This window comes from Notechis scutatus, chromosome 2 (assembly GCF_049901735.1).
Source record: "Notechis scutatus isolate UNSWTSFEM ecotype Mainland chromosome 2, rNotScu1.2, whole genome shotgun sequence".
Lineage (NCBI taxonomy): Eukaryota > Metazoa > Chordata > Lepidosauria > Squamata > Elapidae > Notechis > Notechis scutatus.
The window spans coordinates 161,316,880-161,344,867 of NC_142010.1; the positions used below are offsets into that span (position 1 = coordinate 161,316,880).

A 27,988-nucleotide genomic window follows, 5' to 3' on the forward strand; every position below is an offset into this window, starting at 1 on the left:
GATTTAAAGTAGTAGTAACCACTATTCTAGGATCCTTGGGTAAAGAATACAACAAGTTTCCCACATATTGAGAAAAGGCTATCTGATATGATTCTGAAATCATCATCAAATGCTCATGTTCAACTTTTGTACGAGTGAAAGCTATGCTAATGAGATCCTGTCCTGTAAGATGTAAGGCTTGTTTACGACCTTTAATAATCAAATCCTCTAATGCTGATTGATAAGGATAAATGTTTCTAGGCGGAGTAGCTGACAAATTAATCCATTCATGAATGTTGACCACTTGTGGTGAGGCATTAGAATAAATACATCCCGCGGGTAAGGTTGTAGTGGGAAGAATAGCTAAGCAAAGTCCTATTGTTAAGGATGTTATCCTGTCCACATATCAATGCTTAAATTTATTCAATATTTCTTGAAGGCATGTTCTTTGAAGATCAGTTAATACAACTAGATCTCCTGGTGATTGTACTCCCTTCAAAGACTGAAATAAGGGCAACATATCACCAGTTGTAATGTAGAAGAATGGGCGTGCCCAATTAATAATGCCAAGTAATTTTTGCCATTGTACTAATGTATATGATTTCTGTACTTGTAATTCAGGAAGAATTGGAATGGAGAAATTGTGCAACATTCTATGTCCTAAGTAGGTATAAAGTTCTACCTTTTGAATTTTGTCTGAGGCTTTATACAATCCCTGTTGTGCCACAATATCCATTAACTCTTTTAACAACTTAGATTCATCAAAATCCAGGGCTGCTATCAATATATCATCCATATAATGATAAATAGGAAGGAAATTTATTCCGAAAGGGTTGAAGGGCATTATCCACGAAATATTGACAGTGTAGGGGAATTAAGCATTCCCTGAGGCAACACTCACCAATGATATCATTTTGTGGGCATGCTATTATTAAAAACTGGGACAGTAAATGCAAATTTTTCTTTGTCTTGAGGCTGCAAAGGTATAGTAAAAAAGCAGTCTTTAAAATCAACTACCAATAATTTATAAAAATTAGGAATTAAGTTAGGATTTGGTAGACCACATTGTAAAGGACCCATGGGTTGGATACATTTATTAATTTCTCTTAAATCCTGCAGGAGACGCCATTTCCCATTTTTCTTTTTTATAACAAAAACAGGAGTATTCCAAGGACTAGTAGAAGGTTCTATATGACCAGCAGCCAATTGTTCTTGAACCAATTGTTGTAAAGCAGCGAGTTTTTCCCTTGATAATGGCCATTGTTCCACCCAAACCGGCGTAGAACAGAGCCATTTAAGAGGAAGAGCCATCATCAAGAATCAAATAGGCATTAAGAAGAGAGAGGATTTCACGGCCCCAAATATTAATATGAATATCTAGAATGTATGGTTGTAGGAAAAAGGACTTACCAGCAGATGTTGTAACATTAATTTCTTGAACACTCTGCCAAGCAGCTGTAGAACCTCCTATTCCCCACAATGAAGAAACTGTCGTTTTTGGCCACTGTACTGGCCACTGTAAAGAGGAGATGACAGTAACATCGGCTCCAGTATCCAATAACCCTTGAAATGGTTGTTTATTTAGGAAGAGCGTTAACAAAGGACGAGAGGAGTTCAGCTGATGAAGTAAGCCTACAGATAAAGAAGTTGATCCAAATCTTGCATCCACACGATTACCTATACCAGGATATGGAATTTCATGTGGAATAAGAAGCAATTGAGCAACAGAAGAATTACAAGGAAGAACTTGAGGAAGATTCACCCAAATCTGAATCATAATGATACCAGTGTAATCTGAATCTATTACCCCAGGCACAACAAAACAGCCCTTTTTGTGTGCAGAAGAATGAGGCAAAATTAAGCCAACTAATCCTGAAGGAAGAGGCCCTTGAAATTGAGATGGAACTATTTTAACTTCCAAGGGAAATTTAAATTCAATTTCCTCTTGAGTGATTAAATTGATCCCAGCGCTACCGGCTGTGGCTGGGGAGGAGTGAGAGAGACTGTTGGAGGAGTCAGAGTGATGGGAAAGGCACACTTTGGATTCTGGGTGGGTGCCACACCCATTGGCAAGTTTCCCGACCGAAACCAACATTGATTGGCCCAATGAAATCCCTTTTTACAAATAGGGCACTTCTTAGAAGGACGATTCTGAGGCATAGAAGGTGTAGAATGACAGTCCTTCTGAAAGTGGCCAGGCTTCTTACACTTAAAACGGTTACCAATTGGTCACTGTCCTTTCTGAATAGCAGCTGCTAACATATGCATTTTATAAGTTTGTGATCCAATATCCTGGCAGACTCGCAGCATATCTGCCAGAGTGTAATGAGCAGTAGCCTTTAATGGCTGTAAAGCTATTTTACAATCTGCATTAGCATTTTCAATAGCTAATTGGCGAAGAAGTTCACCAGCAGCTTCCTGATGATCAAACTGCTGTCTAATTGCTTTGGACAGATGCTCAACAAAATCAGCATAAGGCTCATTAGCATTCTGTTGAATGTTTGAAAAATTTGCTCTAGGTTCTCCAGCTTGGGGTACCTTAAGAAAAGCATGAAAGGCACATTCAGAAACAATAGTTAACATAGCTGGAGGAAGAACAACTTGAGTAGGAATTGTACCAAATGGTCCAGAACCAAATAGCTGCTCAACTGTATATGCTCCTCCCCCTCCTAAAGCAGCAGTGTGAGCATGTCTCATATATTCACTCTCCCAAACCACATATTGCATGGATGTTAAAATCATGCGAAATATTTGCTTCCAATCTTCAGGGATCATTGTATAACCATTTTTTATTCCTTCTACAAGTCCTCTTGTAAAATTACCACTAATCCCATAGTCTATAACTGCCTTTTTAAACTCTCTTAAGATCTGATACGGCAGACCCTCCCATTCTGCTACTTGCAGTCCAAGCTGTGGCCCCTGACCAGGACGATATTGTACTGGACAAACAGACAGTAATTCTGCAAGTTCTGTTCCTGAGACAGAGGCATCCTTTTTACAATTCTCAACCATTTTCTGAAAAGAAGACTGAACAATAGAGTCAGGAGGCTTTTGCCCTGTATCTGCAGGAGCTGAGGGAATTGAAGACATATATTCAGGTGAAGAAGGGGGATAAATGACAGCATTAGTATAACGTGAAGGTGGAGGTGTTAAAAGAGAAAGTTCATTGAGACCAAATTTTTCAATTGCATGTCTACATAAATGCCACACATGCAAAACTTCTATTTTTGCTCGAGGTTCAATATGCAATGTTTTCCCTATACGTTCCCAATCAGTTAATTTTAAAGACCCCTTTTCTGGATATCATAAGTGTTAGGGATAACATTGTTTACCCTAACTGGTTTGGGTAAAAATAATAAATATGGTATCATGGTTTGTTAGTTAAACTGTGTGTAACTTTAACAGCAAGAATGTAATTAAGGGTGTGGTTGTAAAAGCACTATATAAGAAGCGAGGCCATTGCAGCTCGCTCTCTCTGGCCTACTGATCTCTAATTACTGAATGGATTGATGACTGCGTTCTTGCTGAAAAGGGGAGAGAAGAAGGAGTGTTGATTTTTCTCAACGGAGAGATAGTAAAAAGATTGGACTGATTTATTGTAAGTGAACTGACATTGGCTATTCAACACGGACTTTGCAATTAGAGTATCCTCGACAAGACTTGACTGAAATTGATATATGACTAATGGACCGTTTATTTGACTATGCTATAATTCTTAAATGGAATAAACTATATTCTTGATAGCACAAGCATATCTGTATTTTTACTGCGTGTTAACTAGAAAACTTATCTCACACATTTACTTGTCTTCCTATCTGACTTCGCTGCACATTCTGTTTAGTTTGTTTTCCTTAACACCCGTTGGGGAATCCAGGCTTAACACTGGTTATGGGCCCAGAGAGACTGCAAAGTCAGTTTAACTAGGATAAAAACAGGTTTATGTAAAAAGTGAGATTTTTGTGTTGTTACACGTTACAGTAAACAGACAGCTGTGTTTTATCAATTATAGTTTTATATCCATATAGTGAAATATGGCACAAGACAGTCTACAAAGTTTGTCCCTTATATCCAAGCTGGATGGAACAAACTATGTTTCATGGTCTATGAAATGTAGTCTACTTCTACGAAGAGAAGGTCTGTGGAACATAATTGAAAACCCACCAAACATAGAAGAATGGGATTCTGAAGATGAGGAAGATAGTAAAAAGATAGAAGAATTTAAACAGAAAAATGAACAAGCACTTTGCATCATAGGACTAACATTAACTGATCAGCAACTTGTTCATATACGAGGAGAGCAAACAGCTGTTGAGTGTTGGCAAAAACTGAGGAGGTTTTATGTTCGAGATAACGTTGGTGCTCACATAAATCTAACACGGAAGCTTTTCCGCACGTATCTCCAAAAGAATGGTGATATGCTGAGTCATTTGAATACTATGAAAAGCATTTTTCAAGAACTTCATGAGAAGGAGTTAATTTTCTCTGAACTACACCAGGTCTACATAATTCTATCTTCATTAGACGAAAGTTTTGATGACTACGTAACTTCCCTTGAAATATTGCCTAAAGAAAGCCTAACTTTAACTGATATCACTGGCAGATTGATTGAAGAGGCCAGAAGAAGGCTTGAAAGAGATCAGTTAAGGAGGGAGCAACCTCAAAAGGAAAATAATGAATCTCCTACTGCATACGCAATTAAAAAGTGTTTTAATTGTGGAGGGAGAGGACATTTTGCAAGATTTTGTAAGAAACCAAAGCGCCAGAATGCAAGCCAGAATGCTGTAAGCCACCAAAGAAGAAATAAGAATTATGAGTTAGCAATGTATAGTAATGAAGTTGTAAAAAATAATTTATGGGTGGTTGACAGTGGTGCGTCCCACTGTATTACTAATGATAACAAAAAATTTGTAAAAATGTCCATGAGTTCACAGCATATCTCATTGGCAAACGGATGGAAAATTAAAGCAAAAGGTGAAGGTATTGCACATTGTTCTTATATAAATGAGAACGTAAAAATGTTATATGTACCTCAACTTAAATTTAATTTGCTTTCTGTTAGAATGTTGGTTAGATTAGGATACATAGTTACCTTTAGGGGAGATACTTGTTTAATTGAAAAAGAAGGTAAGAAAATTACTGCATCTTTAAGAGGTGACTTATATGTGTTAAATGATAATGGTTTAGAGGTGGCTAACACAATTTATGATAATAAGAAACCTCATGATGAATGTATTCACTTGTTACACCGAAGGTTAGGTCATTTAAATTTTAAAATGATTAAGAGAACTGTTCAACTATCTAAAGGAATAAGTTTGAAACCTTGTAATAAGTATTTGCAATGTTCTGCTTGTAATCAAAACAAAAGCAAAGTTATACCGGCAAATAGAGTTGATGGATTTACTACCAAAGAGCCTTTAGAGGTAGTATTTGCCGATATAATAGGTCCTAAAAAGCCAAGTGTAGGTGGTGCTAGATACATATTAAGCATAATGGACCACTATTCTAGGTATGGTTTCTGTTTTTTAATGAAGAGAAAAACTGAAACGTATACAAATTTCTTTAATTGGTTAAAATTTGCAGAGAGGAAAACTAAAAAGAAATTAGTAACTCTTATAACAGATAATGGTACGGAATTTACAAATAATAAATTCCAGAGTAGACTTAGAATGGCAGGTATTCAACATAAAAAGTCTGCACCATATAGGCCTCAACATAATGCATTTATAGAGAGATGAGGTCAAACACTGCAATCAATGGGAAGAACTATGTTATCTGATTCTGGATTACCTGAAAATTTGTGGGGAGAAGCTATAATGTGTGGGAATCACATATTAAACAATGTTGTTAATTCAACAACAGGTGAATTACCATTCACTCTGTGGCATGGTAGGAAACCTGATTTGAGTTATATTCACACATTTGGTGCACCAGCATGGGTGCATATTCCTACACAACTCAGGCACAAAGGACAACGTAGAGCTAAAAGATTAATTTTTGTTGGATATCAAGCAAACCATAGATCTTATAGATTCTGGGAACCAGGTACATCTAGAGTATACTGCAGTGCTAGTGCACAATTCCTAGAACATATAGGATGGAATAGATTAGAGCAGGATTCAGATAATGATGTTATTATAGAACCCTATAAGAGGCAGAAGGAAAAGACTAGTTATAAGAAAAGTCCAATTAAGGAAGAAGTCCATGAAGAACAAATAGAATCAGATCAAGAGGAAATAATTGATCAAGAAGAGATAGATAGTCAAGAACAGGAAATAAAGGAAAGTCCACCTGTAAGTCCTGTTATACCTAGACGCACAACGCGTATAACTAGACCATCTGAAAGATATCAGGCGAGTATTGTTTGCCAAGTAAATAAAGTTCCTTCTAGCATAGATGAACTTAAGATGTATCCTGCTAAGGATCAGGAGAATTGGCAAAAGGCAATGGAAAAAGAGTTAAATTCTTTAAAGGAAATGAAGGTTTATGAAGAAACCAAATTACCTCCAGGAGAAAAATCCATTGGGTGCAAATGGATATTTAAAGTAAAGACTGGAAATAATGGGAAAGTAACCTATAAAGCTAGATTAGTAGCACAAGGATTTAATCAAAATGTATTTGATTATGATGAGGTATTTGCACCAAATCTTAAGGCTACAACTTTAAGAGCAGCTTTAGTATGGGCAGCTAAGAAGAATTATATAGTTAACCATTTAGACGTAGAAACTGCATATCTGCATGCACCTTTGCAGCATACAATATATTTGAAAAAACCAGTTGGTATAAATGATAATAAAGTAAATAGCAATGATTGTTGGAAACTCAAGAAGAGTTTATATGGATTGAAACAATCTGGCTATGAATGGAACCAATATATTGTGAAAGAATTAAACAATATAGGGTTAAAATCTGGTTTAGCAGATCCATGTATGTTTAAAAGAGAAAATAATGGAACGGTGTCATTATTGTTATTATTTACAGATGATATTGCTTTGATTACTAAGACCAATAATGAAGCTACTGAGATTATTTCATTATTAGCCAAAAGGATAAAATTAAAGCATTTAGGTGAAATCAAAAAGTATCTAGGATTGACAATTAACAAAACCACAAAAGGATTTAAGATATCTCAAGAGGATAAAATTTGCCAATTAAATTGTATAAAATGGAACTTTGTAAGTCTGCAAAGACTCCAATGAGTCAGGAAATTTGCAAAATTGATGCTCAAAGTCCCAAATTTGATAAGACCATATATCAATCTTTGATTGGTAGCTTATCATATATAAGCAATTGGTCAAGGCCAGATATAGCTTATAGTATTAATCAGCTGGCACGATATAATAATGATCCACATCAATGTCATTGGCAAGCATTAAAGAGAATTTTAAGATATCTTAAAGGAACAATGCATCATGCATTGTATCTAGAGCCAAAAGGTGATTTGAATCTTAGTGCCTATGCAGATGCAAGTTTTGCAACTGACATAAATACTAGAAAATCAACATCTGGGATGGCTATATTATTTGGTAAGACTCTAATAGGGTGGAGGTCAATCAGACAACAGCATATTAGCTTGTCAACCATGGAAGCAGAATTTTCATGTCTGTCATTACTATGCACTGACTTAATTCTGTACAAACAGTTATTATTAGACATGGGTATAACTGTTAAAGAATCTATTATTGTGTACGAAGACAACCAGGCAGCTATACAATTAGCTACTAATATTGCTGTAAAGACTAGATCAAAGCATACTGATTTAAGATACTTAAATGTTAGAGAATCTGTTAAAAATGGTTTAATTAAACTTGAGTACTGCATGACGGAAGAAAATATTGCAGACCAGTTTACAAAAGCTCAAGGTGTTGTAAAATTTAAAGAGAGTTGTAACAATTATGATTTAAGGGTGTAAATGGTTATATTATTGTAATATTATTATTATTACCCAAAAGGGGAGAATGTTAGGGATAACATTGTTTACCCTAACTGGTTTGGGTAAAAATAATAAATATGGTATCATGGTTTGTTAGTTAAAGTGTGCGTAACTTTAACAGCAAGAATGTAATTAAGGGTGTGGTTGTAAAAGCACTATATAAGAAGCGAGGCCATTGCAGCTCTCTCTCTCTGGCCTACTGATCTCTAATTACTGAATGGATTGATGACTGCGTTCTTGCTGAAAAGGGGAGAGAAGAAGGAGTGTTGATTTTTCTCAACGGAGAGATAGTAAAAAGATTGGACTGATTTATTGTAAGTGAACTGACATTGGCTATTCAACACGGACTTTGCAATTAGAGTATCCTCGACAAGACTTGACTGAAATTGATATATGACTAATGGACCGTTTATTTGACTATGCTATAATTCTTAAATGGAATAAACTATATTCTTGATAGCACAAGCGTATCTGTATTTTTACTGCGTGTTAACTAGAAAACTTATCTCACACATTTACTTGTCTTCCTATCTGACTTCGCTGCACGTTCTGTTTAGTTTGTTTTCCTTAACAACCGTTGGGGAATCCAGGCTTAACAATCAGTTAGTTTTAAAGACCCCTTTTCTGGATACCATAAGCACTGAGCTGCAATCTCCTGGACCAGCCTTAAGAGATTTCTCTGTGGTACCTCAGTATTATTTTTCTTCAACAAATAGCCTAATTCATCTACATGCTTCCTTTGTTCCTCAGAAAGCGAAGACCCCATACTTACAGAAACCAAAAGGTTGAAGAAACCACAAAGGGTTGAAGGTGCACCAAATCCTTGCCGGACGAAGTAAGAGCGTCCCTGTTCAGGCGCCACTTGTTGTAATGACGAGGCGGTCGAGTTGTTTGATCATGATCAACTGAATCATGATGATCTTTATTGGAGTCTAGTCTTGCATTTATACACATTTTTAATTATCCTCCAACATTGGTTAACTTTGGTTACTGCTTAACTTTCGTTACTGTTTAGCATAACAGTAATTAACACAATTAATTATCTCTAGTTAAACTCTAACATATGTTTACTTCCTCTCTCTAATCCTCCTTTAGATTAGTGACTTTGTTTGCCTGAGTTGTATTTGCTTGGAAACATTCTTTATCTGAGGTTTGCCATCCGAGATAGGAACATTCCTGCAATTACAACTCTACAAGAATAAATCCGAAAAATGTTGGAAATGTCATCAGACACCTGGCTCATATTACCATAGGTGGTGGACTTGTGCAGATGCTAAAAAATACTGGACTAAAATCCACATGTGGTTGGAAAAAATGACAAAAAAACATATAGACTTGAAATCAGAGATATTTTTATTGGGAATTTTACCTGAAATATATAGTAAAGACTTGAAATACCTGATTGTAAATGTATTAACAGCGGCTAGGATTGTATTTGCTAAAAACTGGAAAAATGAGAAAATACCATCACAGGAGGAAATCATTAAGAAAATATTGGAATGCGCTAAAATGAGTAGATTGACATTTGAAATTAGAGAACAAGAGGATAAACAATTTTATAAAATTTGTGATCTTTTCTATCAATGGTTAGACAATAAAGTACAGTAATGAAATATGTAGACTTTTAGAAAATAATAAATATATAAAGATGTACTTCTTTCTTATTATATCTACAAAATGATTTTAGGATAGATTTGGGATGATAATATGAACTGTTATAAAATAAACTAAGTAAATTATGGTTATCTTGTAAAACATGAATGAATAAAAGTATAGTCAAATGATTGATTAATAATGATACTAAGGTATTTAATTTTTGATTGACAATATGAGATTATATGTAATGTAACTGTAATTGAAGACTACAAAATGGAAGCACAAAACAATTTGTAAACCAGCCGGCACACTATATGTATACCTATGGAAGATAGTTTGATGTTTTTATGTTTTGTTTGTTTATGTTTGTTTTAAAAAACCAATAAAATTTAAATAAATAAATAAAAAAGTAATAGGAAAATAACACCTGAAGGAGTTGAGGAAATCTCTAGGTTTGGCTGGATATTGACTTGATTTAATGGATGTTCCCTTGGGGAAGGATTAAAAGAGGGGAGATTTAATTATTTATTGATGATAGTGGATCACTTGACTGGATGGGTTGAGGCCTATCCAGCCATGAGAGCCACCACAGCAGTAATTACCAAAATTATACTGGAATAGATAATACCTAGATATGGGATAGTAGAAGCTATAGACAGCAACTCATTTTTCTGCAAAAGTGCTTCAATCAATCATAGAGTGTGGAATTCAGTGGGAATGTCACATTCTGTGGAATGCAAATTCATTTATGCCATGGACCAAATGTTTACCCTTGGTCTTTCTCAGAATTCAAACCCATCCAAAAAGGAACGTTTTACCTTATGAAATGAAGTTGGAAGTTCCACAAATGAAACTAAAGATTTTTTTTGTAAAGAACTGTGTACTTGGCCTTTCCTCTTCTTTATCTTACCTCAGAAACAAAGGACTACTAACTGAAACACTACCTCACAAATTTGCTGTCCATAAGTTCCAGCCTGGTGATTGGGTCCTGATAAGAGCTGACATGAGGAAAAACCTAGCCAAGCTTGAGACAGGTCCTACCAAGTCCTGGTGACCACTGAAACGGCAGTCTGAACAAAAGACAAAGGGTGTAAAAGGACATGCGTGTAAAAAGACCAGTTGATGAACTTAAACAGTGGAAAGTGGTTCCTGGAGAAGACCAGCTGAGAATAAAATTACCAAAAACTGATGTGGTCATGGTGGGTTTTGTATTTTCTCATTGCAGGAGTACCAACTTTTTGATTTTTCCTGCCTGGGTTATTCCATCTGAAGATCCCAAGCTAAGCTGTGAAACTTTGCACCCCACAGGATGTGTTGGTTCTGTGATTGTAACTGTATTACTGAATGTTGTTATTCATCTCTTTCCTGAAACATGTGAATCTAGCTCCCTTCTCTCATCTGTGATATCCCCATATTGTTACCAGTTTATCTGTTTAGTAACTGCAATACAGATGTGTTATGTCCCACCTTCTAAAATAAACAGTTAAGGCTGAAAGCAGCAGTCCTTGTAAAGAAAGGCAGCAAACAGGAAAATGTTATGTCCCACCTTTTAAAGTAAACAGATAAGGCTGAAAGCAACAGTCCTTGTAAAGAAAGGCAGCAAACAGGAATTTTCACAGATAGCTCCAATAAGTAAAAGTTCCAACGAACTAAATCCAAGACTCAACAAGATTCTTCAGATCAAAATCCTTCACAAAATAATTCCAATAAGTAGAAGTTCCAACGAATTAAATCCAAATCCCAACAAGATATTTCAGATCAAAATCCTCCAAACTGTGCTCTTCAGTTCTCCTTGCAAATAGACACTTTGTTCCGGACAAAGTGCAAAGTCATATCTCTCCCTTTATAGAGTAACTAATTAGTCTAATTGCTGGTCTGCTCTCCTACTGTATCCTCGTTGGTTCCTCCTTGTCAGGAGACGCCTTGTCCTGACATCTACTCAGCAATCATCCAAATTATCATCTTCTTCACCTGAAGATATCATTGGTTCCTCATTATCACCCGTTCCCGGCTGACCACCTAATTGAAGGGTGGAGGAGTTTGAAGGTTCAAGCCGATCTTGCAAATCAAATGCATTCAACTCCTCCTCATCGTTAGAACTTGCTGATTCATATAAGTCCTCCTCACTGGAGCTGTCATTCAAAAACCTGTAGCAGATGCCGGAATCACAACACTATCCTCACCGCAGGGCCCTTCCCCCGGGTCTGGCGATCCGGATGCGGTTTCAAGGGAAGCGTGCATGAAAGTCTCAAGCAGATCCAAGCATGAAGTGTAGACGCATCCGTCCAGGAACAAACCTCCGAGTCATCTACCCTCCTCCTGACCAAATACTGGAAGCGACCTTTGAGCCAACGGGAATCAAGGACGCCGACCACCGTATCGTCAACAGCAGGCTCCTCAGAAGGCAATGATAACGGACCCGGTTCAGCAGAATCACGTAATCGACAAACAGAAGAATCAGGAATCAAAAGAGATCGATGAAAGACGGGTGAATACGCATGGATCGTGGCAAAGTGAGGCGGTATGCCACGGGATTAATAACTGCCTCAATCGGGAACGGACCAATAAACCGATGATCAAGTTTTCTAATAGGGCGATCGACCTTCAGATGTTTTGTAGATAGCCACACTTTATCACCCACAACTAACGGAGGTGTATCTCGACGGACCGATCTGCAAACCGCTTATAATCTTCTTTTGCCTTGTTCAATTGTTGTATCAGTAGACGGCGAACTGCGTGTAGTTCTTCCAAAAACTCTCGGGTCTCAGGAACCGGGAATCCATCATAGTTAATGGGAAGAAACGCGATGATAACCCATATTTGCAAAAATGGCGTGACACGGGTGGAGGTATGCTGCGAGTTGTTAAACGCGAATTCTGCTAACGGGAGGTATTTCACCCAATCGCTTTTGTCGCAAATTAACAAAACATCTCAAATATTGAGTAAGAATCCCAATCACCTTCTCCGTCCCGCCATCAGTTTCCGGATGGTGCGCTGACGCTAAACATACTTTCACTTGCAAAGCCGCCATTAACTGTTTCCAAAATTCTGCTGTAAACTGGACCCCACGATCAGAAACCACTCTATCAGGCAGTCCATGTAGACGGAAGATATGTTGCAAAAATAACTGAGCCAGAAAAGGGACGATGGTAATTTCCGACAGGGAATGAAATGGGCCATTTTAGTCAACATATCCACTACCACAAGCACTGTTGTGAACCCCGATGAAGACGGTAAATGTGTCAGAAAGTCCATAGAGATCGCTCCCCATGGTCTACTTGGAGTCGGCAAGGGTTGCAAAAGTCCAGGAGGTGCACCGGATGCTGCTTTCGCTGCCTACATTGAACGCAAGAAGCGACGTAAGAAGACACATCATGACGAACTCGAGGCCACCAAAAAGTCCGAGTGACCAAATGCAAGGTCTTGTGTAATCCAAAATGACCAGCGGCTGGGTTATCATGACATTGTGTCATGATGAGAGCCCTCAACGGTCTGGTAGGCACATATAATAAACCCCGATATCGAAGCAGATCGCCTTCAAAAGACCATGGAGAAGTTGGGCCAATGTCCTCCCCGTCTCTGCTGCGCCCACGCATCCAAACGTTGCGCCTCGTAGTTGGGCCCGTAAATCTACCGGTTCCTGCAGTACGGCTAGAGATTCCGGTGGTAACACTGTCCGTAAAGGAAGAGGATCTTCGGCACAAGTATACTCCGGTTTCCGAGATAATGCATCCGCCCGCCGGTTCTGACCACTTGGAACGTAAGTAACCGAGAAATTAAATCTGGCAAAAATAACGACCAACGAATCTGCCTTTGATTCAATTTCCTAGCCGTGGTCAAATGTTCCAGGTTCCTATGATCTGTCCGAACCTCCACCTTATGTCGAGCTCCCTCCAAATGATGTCTCCAAGTCTCAAAAGCAACCTTAATAGCTAACAACTCTTTTTCCCAAATGGTATAGTTGCGTTCCGAAGCTGTAAGCTTCCTAGAATAATAAGCGCAAGGAAACAAAAGAGCGCCATCCTCCGAAGCTTGTAACAGCACTGCTCCGATAGCGACATTAGAAGCATCTGTCTCGACCACAAATGGGCGATCCGGATCAGGATGCTTCAATATGGGTTCAGTTATAAATGCTTTTTCAAAGTGTCAAAAGCCTGTTGTTGTGGAGGCCCCCACACAAATGGAACCTTCTTACAAAGAAGCTGGGTTATGGGATCCATTATCTTCGCAAAACCTGGAATGAAAGTCCGATAATAGTTGGCAAATCCTAAAAGTCGTTGCACATCTTTAACCCGACGAGGAGCTTCCCAACTACACAACGCCTCAACCTTTTTGGGGTCCATAGCAATGCCCACAGGAGAAATAATGTGTCCCAAGAATTCGATAGACGACTGAAAAAGAAACATTTTTCTAATTTAGCATAAAGTTTATGTTCCCGAAGACGCTGAAGCTCTTGACGCACCTGCTGAAGATGTTGCTCTTTAGATTTTGAATAAATCAAAATGTCGTCCAAATATATGACAACAAACTTATCCAACATGTCTCGAAAGATATCGCTCATTAAATGTTGAAATACAGCAGGAGCGTTGGTCAAACCAAATGGCATAACGGTGTACTCGAAATGACCATAACGAGTGCCAAAAGCCGCCTTCCACTCGCCTCCCTTACGCATCCGAACCAAATTGTAAGCTCCACGTAAGTCAAGTTTCGTGAAAATTGTAGCTTCCCGTAACCGCTCCAACAATTCGGAGATGAGCGGTAAAGGATAGCTATTTCTCACAGTGATAGCATTTAAGTGTCACAACAAAGACGAAGTTCTCCGACTTCTTCTTGACAAAGAGAACGGGTGCTGAAAGAGGGGATGACGAAGGTCGAATAAATCCCCGAGCTAGATTTTTATTCAAAAATTCTCGAAGTGCAACTAGTTCAGGCTCAGACAAAGAATACAACCTCCCCTTTGGTAATGGAGCGTCCGTATCAAATCCACGGGACAGTCGTAAACACGATGTGGTGGTAATTGATCTGCCTCCTGTTCACTGAAAACATCGGGAAATCCGACAGCTCTGAAGGAATCGAGGCAGCAGAAGCGACAATATGTTGGCCTGCGCAGACATGTCTCAGGTGGTCCACACATTGCAGGCTTGGAAAAGAAACAGCGTTTCTGCGCCCAAGCCACCAACGGATTGTGTAGACGCAGCCAGGATACTCCGAGCACCAAAGGAAGATGGAGGTTCAAGTGATATAAAAACTTATCGCTCCTCATGATCCCCAATACGCATACGCAGTGGTTGGGTGGCAAAGCGAATAGGTCCCGACTTGAGTTCGCGCCATCTACGGTTTCCACCTGCATGGGGGATTCACAGGCACTAAAGGAACTTTGAAATGTTTTACAAAATCATAATCCATAAAGCTAGTCGTAGCCCCTGAATCCACCAGTGCCACGGCAGGGATTCCTCCTTCCGAGATTGCAAGAATATGCGAGTGTCCAAAAGTAAATGTCGAGGAGGGCCAGAATTAACTTCGGCAATTTGAGATGAAAGTGAATACTGTGCCCGACCTAGGGTTTCCTGAGGTCGGGCCTACCCTGCTTCCCGACGGACCAGCAATGGGTTTTGATACAGGTCCACGAGTCCCCTTCCGAGTGCAGGAATTAGCAAAATGTCCCGAACCCCCGCAATAAAGGCACAAACCTTCCTGAAATCTTCTCGATCGCTCCTGAACTGTTAAACGAGGGCGGAGTGCGCCTATCTCCATCGGCTCCTCTGCTGGAATTCTGGATTGGAAAACCCTCATAGACGGGGTGCGTGAACGAGGAAACACAGGTGGCTCTGCAACGGTCCGTTTACACCCACGATGTTGTAGGCGAGCTTCAACACGTAAGCATTGAGTAATCAATGTGTCCAAAGTTGAAGCACGCTCTGCATGAATTAGTTCATCCTTGATAATGTCGGACAAACCCTCTTGGAATGCTGCCATGTGAGCTGGTTCATTCCAGGTGGAGTCCATACACAACAAGCGAAATTCTGCAACGTATTCTTGCAATGAGTGTTTACCTTGAATAATATCCTCAATTTTCTGTCCACAATTTGAGATTTAATTGATTCTCAAACATAACGTTCATCTGTTGAATAAACCCCTGAAATCGTCCAGTAATGGACTATCTTGTACTAATAAAGGAGTAGCCCATTTGGCAGCCTGCCCGGTTAACAAACTAATAATAAAGCCAATTTTAACTCGATCGGTTGGAAAATCCTCCGCCTCACAGAAAAATACAATTGGCACTGACCCAAAAATGTTGAAAACATGTCCGCTTGCCCAGAAAATTTATCTGGCATAGCTATCGGAATTTTTCTCACAGGGGGTGCAGGGGGAGCTCCAGCTGCAGCTGAAACAGTTTGAGAATTGGCAACGAACGATAATAATTGTGTTACCTGATTTTGAAGGGATACATTGCTCTGAAGTAATTGATTTATTTGCATCTGTTGCTGCTCCACCAATTGTTGCATTTGAGTTGAATCCATCGTTGCAAAGATGGTCTGTTGGGTCCGGAACAAAAAAATGTTATGTCCCACCTTCTAAAATAAACAGTTAAGGCTGAAAGCAGCAGTCCTTGTAAAGAAAGGCAGCAAACAAGAAAATGTTATGTCCCACCTTTTAAAGTAAACAGATAAGGCTGAAAGCAACAGTCCTTGTAAAGAAAGGCAGCAAACAGGAATTTTCACAGATAGCTCCAATAAGTAAAAGTTCCAACGAACTAAATCCAAGACTCAACAAGATTCTTCAGATCAAAATCCTTCACAAAATAATTCCAATAAGTAGAAGTTCCAACGAATTAAATCCAAATTCCAACAAGATATTTCAGATCAAAATCCTCCAAACTGTGCTCTTCAGTTCTCCTTGCAAATAGACACTTTGTTCCGGACAAAGTGCAAAGTCATATCTCTCCCTTTATAGAGTAACTAATTAGTCTAATTGCTGGTCTGCTCTCCTACTGTATCCTCGTTGGTTCCTCCTTGTCAGGAGACGTCTTGTCCTGACATCTACCCAGCAATCATCCAAATTATCATCTTCTTCACCTGAAGATATCATTGGTTCCTCATTATCACCCGTTCCCGGCTGACCACCTAATTGAAGGGTGGAGGAGTTTGAAGGTTCAAGCCGATCTTGCAAATCAAATGCATTCAACTCCTCCTCATCGTTAGAACTTGCTGATTCATATAAGTCCTCCTCACTGGAGCTGTCATTCAAAAAACCTGTAGCAGATGCCGGAATCACAACACAGATGTATTGTTTCTTTTCAAACTCTGCCTGCAAGCCTTCCCAACACTTCCCAATGCTACCCAGCAGACATGAAGGAGAGGATACTGAGATGGATCAGTAAAAAACTCTTTTTCAATCCCCAGAAAACAGCTGGAAAGATTATGGGGGGAGGGTGGAAATTCAGTGTAATGTTTTTGTAAAGTCCAGCTATAACTTAAGATCATGATGTGCCAAAAATGAACTTAAGCAGAGGCTTTGAAGAACAAAATCTAACTTTAACTGATCAATAAGGTTAGGGTAAGAGTAAGATCTATCCTCACATACACACAAGACAGATATGTGAGGAAGGTTACAAAGCATATACAGCAAGTAGAGTCTTCTTATACCTTTAAGATCCTTACAAGTAGTGTAACTGCATTGTAACACTTTCTAACTTAGATTTACATCTTCCCTGCAAAAGACAAATGTCTTTCTGGTACTGTTTACCTTTCATTATCCCTTCTCCTATTGTCCTGCTAATTGATCACAATTGACCAATTAAGGAGGCTATTAACAGCATTCCCATGCTGGGGTGAAATGTATCCATCCAGGAAAACACATGGATTCAGACTGATTTAGATGGGACAATCGTGTCTGCATAGGAGAGGTATGTAACTGATTGCAGGCATGTGTTATAATTGTTTTACAACAAGTGAAAGGTTAAAGAAATCTTCTCTACAACAGCAAGATAAGAAATGCCTATAGAGTGACAAATGCTTAACAGAGACACTTCTACATATACAAGAAAACAGATGCCTAACATCAAGATAACAAATGCCTATAGAGTAACATTCTACTTAATGCTATAATATATTTTACTACATTTCTTTATTTATTACCCTTCATTTTCTTTATTGTCTTATTTATATTGTAACCAGTTTAATGCACTCATGTAAGGATTGTATTTGAGAGTGATTGCCACAACAAGTTCTGAACACCTTGGATTTCTGTCTGGTGGGAGGGAAATTTGTCCAGCATGTTGTATTGCCTATATTGTAAAAGTAGTTGCATACACATGCACACACACAGAGACACATCATTCAGAATTAGACACCTCCACACAAAGCTGCTCCTAGCTTCCTTTTTTGTGGGTTTTTTTTTCCTGCTCTGTGGCACTTTGCCCAAGCAGTCATATCTCCCTGCTAATTCCATGGGGGAAGAGACATCCCCCTTCAGACAATTCCCTCATTTGAAGAGATAGCAGAGGAGAGATCTCCAAACCCCAAGCCCTGACTGTGACTCACAAATGATGCTGCCCAGTAAAGCAGGATATGTTGCACTGGTGGTCTCATGAGCAGGACTCCCAGGGCTCATTGTGTGTAACTTTAAAAATACTAGATAGCCTAGATTGCAAAATGACTAACCTCAATTTGGCCTCACAAACTCTGGGAATAGGCAGAGCTAGGACAGGTTCTAGACAAACCCTGGAAATAGGCAGCCTGTAGGAATTTAAAGGAAAACCATGACTGTAAATAATTTTGGGGCTTGTGCTTGCTTAAAACCTGTCTGGAAGCTCACAGAAAATGATATCAAACATCTGAATTTGCATGGAAAATTAGATACTGTAAATTTCTTTCCAGAACTTTTGCCCTGGCATGGTTGAGAGCTCTCCTTTAGGGAGCCACTGAAGGGATCCTTTTCTACTGCTCTTATCAATGCCTTTACCTTTGCTTCAGAAAAAAATTAAATGCACTCCTCACTCACCATGATAGAAAGCATTCTATTGTTTCTTTTTAAAAAGAAAAAAGGGAGGAATAAGGGGAAATAGTAATAAGGATATAACATGATAACATTGGTGGAGACCTGTTATTCAAGCATTTACTTGTTATTCTGTAAACATTTGTTCCCTGTAACAAACATACTATATTATGCTTCTGTAAAAGTATTGTAAAACACATGCCCCTGCTAATCTTACCCTTGTTTTTCTTGTAACTGATATGTATCCCAGGCAAGAGCTGAATACAGTTCACACATCAGCTCTAACTTATACCTTTGATCTGTGTTGTTAGTTCCATGTATCAACAGGGGGCCAAGTGGCTAATTGACTAATTGGGAGAACAAAGGAAGGATGAAATAACACTGAAGGCATCTACCTTCTGGAGGAAGTTAGGAGGCCAGAACCGGGAACTAAGCTAATGCCTATAAAAGCAAGCCATACCTTCCCCAAGATGTGGTTATTCCTTACATGCATTGTCTCTGTATGTCCAGGATATAGTTCACCCAGTATTTTGTTTTGGCCATAAATAAAATGGGGGCTGCTTTCCAAGAGCATGCTTCTCCTTTTCTCATCCAGGGAGGTATAATATTCTGCCTTTTTAATATTTCCTAGAATATTTAATTCTTGTAGGAGAGGGGTGGGTGCTAACTTTCTACAAGGGAAAATTATCCCATCAATAAACATAGGATTAAACATCACCAAGCACAGAATTAAGCATCACCAAAAAAACAGTTTAGACCAAAACTCAGAAAGGGTATATAACAATCACATTTGAATATCCATCTTTCTAGCTAGCCAAAGAAGCCTTGCTAAATGTCACTCATCTTGGTTCCTTGTCATTAAAAGATTCTTTCTGGCAGCTATGCTTCATTATTCAATTACTAGCACTATACCCATGCTTTGCTACAAAACTTTGTGATCAGGCTTAGTTTTTGGGGAGGAAAATAAAGAAAGAAAATTGTGCCTCTGCCTACCAGCATCCATCGGTATTCATCTGGCTAGCACCCTGTCAGTGTGGGAGAGTTGAGGGCTGTTTGGAAACTGAAACAGTATTTGCTGTGTGAGCACAAAGGAGACAGCAAGGAGCCTGGGTGTGGCTTAGCTCAACTGTTCCATACTGGTTGCTGCTGTGAAACTAAAACTGAAACTCCTCTCCTCTGGTTGTGTTTTGCATTTGGAACAGACTTCTTTTCAGGTGGGGTGGGGGAGTAGAACTCCTTAGCATCAGATTATGTTAATATAATATACGAAATACTAATGCTCTGATAGTCATTTCGAAAAATCCTTTCTTAGTGAGCATCTAGAAGTCAAGAGGAACATACATGCCAAATTTCAAGTTTGTAGGCTTTATGGTTCTGGAGATTTTGTGATGATGCGTGAGTGGTATTTTCCTTTACATATATAGATTTCTTCAAAGCTCTGAATGTTGCATCACTGCGGGAAGAATCCTAATTGGGGAGCATTTTCCTCCCAACAGTTGCAACTGTGAATAAATTCTACTGAAAGTAATTCAAATTATTCTCTAATAAGTTTGTAAAACATCAGCCAAATTCTAGGTATTTATGAGGGAGGGGTGGGAGTTCTTATGTACAGTGTTTTATCTGGAAAAGGGACTCTTACCACTATAGAGAGCAGCATACAAAAACTTGTCTACATTAATTCCGCTTTACTTCTAGCAACCAATTACCGAGGATAATAGTACTGACTATTGGTAGGGGATCACGTGCACATTAGACCAGGCAGTCCAGGTGATCAGAGTGGAGTTTGTCAGGAATGGCGTCTCAGTTCTATTCTCGAGATTGCCAAGCTTTAAAGCAAATTCTATAAACTTGAGTAACTCATACTGCTCTGAATTCTGAAAAATGTAGCATGCACGATATCACGTGGCTTTAAATATTAATTTGATTATATTCATTGATTTATTTATATTTTATGTATTTATATTATAGTTTATATTTTAATAGTATGTTTAGGACATAGTCTAAAGTCATTGTATAGAACGAGTAAATAAATAACTTCCCGATTCAGTCCTATGTGGAATTGCATATTTATTGGAGTCAACATTTTCTTAACTTTCTTCTATTATTCCTTTGAAATGCAGAACGATTTGTAAAGTTTAAAAAACAGAGTAATCTCAATCTTGCCTTTCCATCTGCAAAGATTTCGTCGCTAACGGCATTTTTCCATTAATCGTCTGGAAACTAGCTTTCTGAATAACGACCTCAAATATGTCACTTTTTGTCTTTCCCCACAAGTTGAAGTGGTGCAGTCTACGAAGCAGGCGGAGGCAAATGCTGATTATATCTAGAGTGACGTCACAATACATGTCTTGTACTGTGCATGTTTATTGTGTATCCTTTGATCAGCTGATCTAGAAACAAGCGAATCGTCCCGAAAATTGCAGTTCCCGGCAGCTGCGTTTTCTCATCGCGATTGTTAAGAGCGCTGGAACGGTCGATTAAGGAGACAGGGATAGTCGAAGTGTCCGTATCTGTTCAAGCCATGAAGTTCCAGTATAAGGAAGACCATCCTTTTGAATACAGAAAAAAAGAAGGAGAGAAAATCCGAAAGAAATACCCAGACCGAGTTCCTGTGAGTAGGGAGGCGTAAAATCGTGCTTTTATCTATAGGACCCATGGACTTTTGAGCTAATATAACCTGCCTTATTTGTCGGGGAGTTGAATTTTGTTGCCTGATTTTTTTTCAGACGATAGGCTCACCTCTTGATCCTTTCAATCTTTGATACTGAAGCTGAGGTAGAGACTATTTGCCAGTCTCTACTTCAGCTACAGAATCACAATATTAACAAGTTGAAAGGATCAAGAGGTGTATCTATCTATCTATCTATCTATCTATCTATCTATCTATCTATCTCTGCTTGCACTGGCACGAAGCTGAAAGCATCAGCCTGAGGATGGCGAGTGGGACCTCGCCGAAATGTCGCCAAGATACTCTTAATCTTACATGGGAAAAGACCCGAACACACCTAGACTTGCATATATACGTATACATATATATACATATATATACATATATACATAGACATAGACATAGACATACACACACACACACACACACACATATATATATATATACACACACACACACACATATACATATATATATACACATACATATACATATGTACAGATATATATGTATATGTATACGTATATGTATGGATATATGCATGTTTATATATGTGTGTGTATATATATGCGTGTGTATATACACACACACACCCTAATACCTTTTTTCATGTCTCTTCCTGATTTTTTTTATGATTTGTCCTATATGCTATATGCTGCTTAAGAATTTATTTGCCTCATTCCAGTATCTTCCCTAGAAAAGATTAAGGGAGAAGGATCACTATAGTTTTAGTAAAATAACTGTCAATTTTAAGCCTCTAATTATGCTTCTGGAAAGATCCATTTGCTGAGATGAATCATAGCCCCCTTTTTTTCTTTAATCCTGGGATATTTTTGGTCCTTTTGTTTCAAAGAAGTAGAATATGGCTTGCAGTACTACTGGACAGTAAATTGCAGTGATATCAATGGGGCTAACTTCCAAGTAAAGCTGTTCATAAGCCTGCATTCTCCACCCATAATGCAGCATGATTCAAGGTACTTGTTTATAAGACAGGTCAAGATAGAGAGTATTTGACCATACAGTCACCAGGAGTTAAACCCAACCAATATCACCTGATTAACTAGGAAGCTTTCAGTTGGAATGTAATGATAATACATGTTTTTGCTTGATAATATCACATGATTTTCTAATGATAGTTCCTCATTTACTGTTGCAATATTCTTTTATAAAATTTATTATTTTGGTTGATGAATGGTGAACTAAAATAACTAATATAAATCTCATCCAAACTATCAAAAACTGTTCGTATTGTGATTACCAGTATTTTTTCAGCAGGTTGAGATTCCTCTTGATACTGTGTTGGCCAGTACCTTTAAAAAAAATCTGTGACATAATTAATAGAAATGTAAATGACATCTTATCTTTATTGTAGAGAGACAGCTGGGTTTTCCAATCTTGTGGTTTTTTTCAGGCATTTTTCTCCTATTAAATCATAAAAATACTGAACATGAGCCTAAGACACTGCAACTGTCATAAATATGAGTCAGTTGCCAAACACCTGAATTTTGATCATGTGACTATGACAATGCTGCAATGGTCGTAAGTGTGAAAAAGGGTCATAAATTACTTTTTTCAGTGCTGTTGTAACTTTGAACAGTCACTAAATGAACTGTTGTAAGCCGAGGATTAACTGAACTGTTGTAGGGTCATGCAATTACCATTTGTGACCTTTCTTGCCAATAAGTAAAGACAATGGGGAATCCAGATTTGCTTAATGTCTGCATGATTCACTTAACAACTGCAGTGATTTGCTTAACAGCTATGGCAAAAAAGGTCATAAAATGGGAGAAATTCACTTAACTGCCTTGCTTTGCCACAGAAATTTTGGGCTCCATTGTGGTAGTAAGTTAAGGATTACAGGTACAAAATTGTCATGGGAACAGACTGATGCTTGAAAAGGAGAGCAATGGGGATTTTGCAGCTATTAAATTTATTCTACCAGATCATTCTGTGATAGGGTGAATAGATAGATGGAGGTCATCTATGAATTTATTGCTTTATGTGTAATGTTTAACACTTTCTGTAGCTAGAAGGTAAAGAGCCTGGTGCCTTTGAATATTTCATCTTCAGAAAAATATATAAGCTTTATAAGTCTGATTGGGCATATAATTTGTATTTCATGTATATTTTTAGTACATAATATATACGGTATATTAAGGTTAAGAAATGTTGGAGAAACTACAGTATTTTCTTACATCATCTTTCCCTGTTAATCCCCGTGAATGCCAAAGATTTGAAAAATGTTACTATTATTAGGAATAAAACTGATAGAACTGCATTCATATAAGTGATAGGATGCTTAAGGGCTATTTAGATTATAAAGAAAAATCACACTAATATCAGAGCTTATCTACATATAACAACAAAATAAATTATGCGCTAGGTTCTCCCATAAAATATATTTAATATAGCCAATGTTGTTGGATTACTTTCTGTTTTCTCTTACTGCTGTTTTTTTGTTCTACTTTATTAAATAAAGAGATCCTTCAAGCCACCAGATAGCAGCAGAGACTTCCATCAAAGGGCTGCCATCTAGTGGCAACCAGAATCTTTGCAATATAAATTTGGTAGCCATAATTTGGTGGAATTGATGAGTAAAGACAAAACCAATTGCATAGCACCTCCTTCTAATCAGTAGCTGCGTGAGAGAGCTATTCAGTGGTGGGATTCAGCCAGGATGGGCTGGTTCGGGCAAACCGGTAGTACAAATTCTGGCTGGCCCCTCCCAGCCCAGTCACTCCTCATCTCATTCTTGCTCCCAGAGGGTTGCAGGGAGGCCTACTAGGCTGCGTGACTGGGAGCCGCTAGATGGCAATGGAACAGCAGCCTCGATCAGCTGGGAGACTAATCAGTCATTTCAGACAGACCTTACAACTTCGGGAGATCTTTTTCCCCCTCAGAAGTTGGAAGTCTGACTGAACCTTTTTTAAACTGGTAGTCACATGGTTGTCTTTTGTTGCCCTGCATGGAGGCATTCCAGAACACCCACCATTCTCTCACTAACCTGCTTTCCAGCTCCTGTTCTCCTGCTGCAGGGCAACAAAAGAAGACCGTGTGACTACCGGTTTAAAAAAGGTTCAGTCAGACCTTCTAAAAAAGAAGTTGGAACTTCTATTTTGGAAGGATTTCTTTGGAAGGACTTCTTTTTTGAAGTCAAAACGACTTCTCTTCAAAACTACCCTCAAAACGACGCTATAGAGCGCTGCACACCAGAACAACTAGACATAAGGACAGTTTTTTCCTGAACGCCATCACTCTGCTAAACAAATAATTCCCTAAACACTGTCCAACTATTTATAAAGTCTGCATTACTATTACTATTAATCTTCTCATCACTCCTTATCACCCATCTCCTCCTACTTGTGACTGTATGGCTGTAACTTGTCGCTTGTATCCTTACGATTTACATTGACTGTTTCCTAATATGATTTGATTGCTTATTGTACCCTATGCCTATTATTAAGTGTTGTACCTTATGATTCTTGACTCTTGATGAATGTATCTTTTCTTTTATGTGCACTGAGAGCATAAGCACCAAGACAAACTCCTTGTGTGTCCAATCACATTTGGCCAATAAAGAATTCTATCTATCTATCTATCTATCTATCTATCTATCTATCTATCTATCTATGATCACCAACACCTTAAATTGCATCTGAAAGCAAACCAGCAACTAATGCAGCTCACAGAGCGATGCTATGGGCCATTTTTGACACTCCAAAACTGCCCACCCCGCCACAGCTGTACCAGCTGTAACCTCTGAATGTTCAAGGATAGCTCCATGTGGAGCAATTAAAATAGTCCAACCATGAGATGACTAGGGACTAAATAGCTAAAGGGACGTGCATAAATGCACAATAGTGCCTACCATCCCTGTCCTATTGTCCCCAATTATTAGTTCCTATTTCTTGTATTTAAACTTATGTTTATTCTTGTTTCTGTTATATTGTAAGCTTTTGACAAATTAAATAAATAAACAAACAAACAAACAAACAAATGAATAAATAAAATAAATGCAGGGAATCCTGATCCAGGAAAGGCTGCAACTGGCACACAACATGAAGTTGTGGAAAGGATCTCCTAGCCACAACTGCCATCTGCTCCTTGAGCAGGAGTCGTGAGTCCAAGACAACTCTCAAGTTGGAGGCTGGATCTGTCTGGGGCAGTGCCATCTCATCAAAGATAACAAAGTTCCAGAACTCCGAGCCCCATGTACCCAAATCCATCCAGTCTTTGCTAGAGTTAAGTCGAAGTCTGTTATCCTCTGTCCAGGCCTCTACACCCTCCAGGCACCGTGAGAGAGCAGCCACAGCATCACTTGGGTCACCAAGAGTGGTGATACAATGTTTTATTGTTTTAAAATGTTCTAAAGTTTTTATTTGTAATATATATTTTGAATTGTGAGCCACCCAGAGTCGTTTGCTGAGATGGGCAGCTCTTTTAGATTCAGCCAATAAGGAAGAAGAAATTTTACAAATTGTTTTACTAGTCAGCTATAAAATATAATTCTTCTCTAATGCTTTCTCAAAATGGACATCAATTTGTGAGATCAAATTATATACATACAGGTAGTCCTCAACTAAGCCTAAAATTTATGTTGCTAAAAAATTTGTTGTGAATTTTGACCCATTTTATGACTTTTTTGCCACATTTGTTAAGTGAATCACTGCAGTTGTTAAATTAGTAACTCAGTTGTTAAGTGAATCTGGTTTCCCCATTGACTTTGCTTGTCAGAAGGTTGCAAAAGATGATCACATGACCCCAGGACACTGCAACCATCATAAATGTGAGTCAATTGTCAAGAATCCAAATGTGACCATGAGGATGTTGTAATGGTCATAAATGTGAAAAATGGTCATAAGTCATTTTTTTCAGTGCCATTGTAACTTTGAACGGTCATTAAGTGAACCATTGTAAGCCAAGGACTACCTGTATTAAGACTTGGACTTTATCTAAATTAATGAACATACCTTTAGATTGTTTTTGTTTAAAAGGGTTTGTATCAGTTCATGACCCTTGACTTTTTATTTTCAAATATTAAAGTAATATTTTTCATATGTGTATGTCATTTATCTCTTTAAAAAGATTGGGGAATATAGTGATAATGGGAGAGACTTGAATAGTTTACAACATTGTGATGAGAAGTCCCTCACCTGTTTTATAAGGATATGGTCCCTTCAAAATAAATTTATTTATTTTTTGTTCCTTTCTCTAGGTTATAGTGGAAAAAGCACCCAAAGCTAGAGTACCTGATCTGGACAAGAGGAAGTACCTTGTTCCATCAGATCTCACTGGTAAGAATATCTTGTTTCATACATTTTAACTACAGTATATTACCTGCTAAGTAGTAATTGTATTAATTTCAATTTCAGTCTTGGCAGCTTATTTGATGACTTTGGGACAAAAATCCTTTCTTTTAGCTCAGCCAAATTGATAAGGGGTTCAAATAAAATCTTTATTATTCAAAAGCATAAAAATGCAATAAAATAAAAGTATATCTATAAAAGCTAAAAAGTGTAAGAATAAAAATCTAAAAATAATCTTTAAAAGGGGCCTAAAAGGAGGGTTAAGAGCAATGGCTAGAGATAGGGGAACATGACGAACTAAATACATATCATACATAGCACTCTATAGTGATAAACTAGGTGCTCATTAAAACTGGTTTGTGACACAGATAATTTTCTGACAAATTTCAAATGCAACTACACAGAACCTGACAACATTTTATGTTGTGACAGGTTTAGTATCTGGGAGCAGCAGGGAGGTGTAGAATTATCCTGTCCATCTCGGTCCATCATGCAATAATGGTGAGATGAAGCTAGTGTGACTATTCTGTAATATGTTCTATAGTACATGTTTTATAGTTTCTATATGTCTGGAATCACAGGGACATTGATTTTTTTAGGTAAGGGATCTTTTTGTATTGACCTTCAAGGACATTGCATGGAGGGTATGACATTGTGCCAAAGTAAAGGCCCTTCAATGATCAGGTACTTCAAAATTGGTTAATGATGCCATAAGAGAGGCATACTTAATTGTCAATAAAGTTTGCAGTCCTGGCTAGGTTCTGTCAGTGCTCTTTGTCCATTATTAGCTGTTTAATGAAAGCTTTGGCCTGATATGCTGCATAGAAGACCTGGAGTGAAGCCCAAGTATGAGATTTTAGTTTTTACTATCTTTTTCCACGTGGACTGAAAATCATCCCTCATAGTGAGGCAAGGCCAAGGGGCAAAAAGGATAGTATGAAGCAGTAGTTGAGTATGTTACCTACACTCTAGCCTTTACTTTTATGAGGCCTGTCTCTTGTCTAGTGGCATTAGAGCCATGTTTTGGGGTTTGAAGGGCTAATCTTAGGAATCTGTACTGAACAAGTTATAATGGTACAAAATTAACTCAGGCAATATGAGTGCTCCAAGATCTACATGAATAACACCTCTGGTAGTGAGCTGCATTAGTTGCCATTTTGTTTCTAGGTCCAATTCAGACTGCTGGCTATAATTTTAAAGTCCTCTGTGTCATGCAAAGAGGATATTTGAGGAACCACCTCTCACCAGTTATATTTATCAGACAAAAGAGACATATTGCAGATCCTGTTGACCAGGGAACTTCATCAGGCAGGACCTAAGAAGAAAGTGTTACTGATATGGGTCTCATCCTGGAATATTGTTATCTCTGAGGTGAAGCTGGCCCCAACCCTATTGGCATTTCAGAAGAACCTTAAAACATGGTTTAATTAACTTGGGGATCCCCTCATAGAGTGAAGCTTGCTAAATGGGCAATGACAATTAACAAAATTCATTCTCTTACCACAATTTTGT

At 38.3% G+C, this 27,988-nt stretch overlaps 1 protein-coding gene across 1 annotated transcript in view; it reads left to right on the forward strand.

Moving 5' to 3' along the window:
• The first annotated feature begins 20,843 nt into the window (after positions 1-20,843).
• Positions 20,844-27,988, forward strand: part of GABARAPL1 (GABA type A receptor associated protein like 1) — a 66,326-nt gene continuing 59,181 nt past the window's right edge. The window contains exons 1-2 of the mRNA XM_026675505.2: positions 20,844-21,113; positions 26,386-26,464. Of these exons, the coding sequence (XP_026531290.1) occupies positions 21,024-21,113; positions 26,386-26,464 (169 nt within the window). The 5' untranslated portion in view covers positions 20,844-21,023. The remainder of the gene's footprint in view (positions 21,114-26,385; positions 26,465-27,988) is intronic.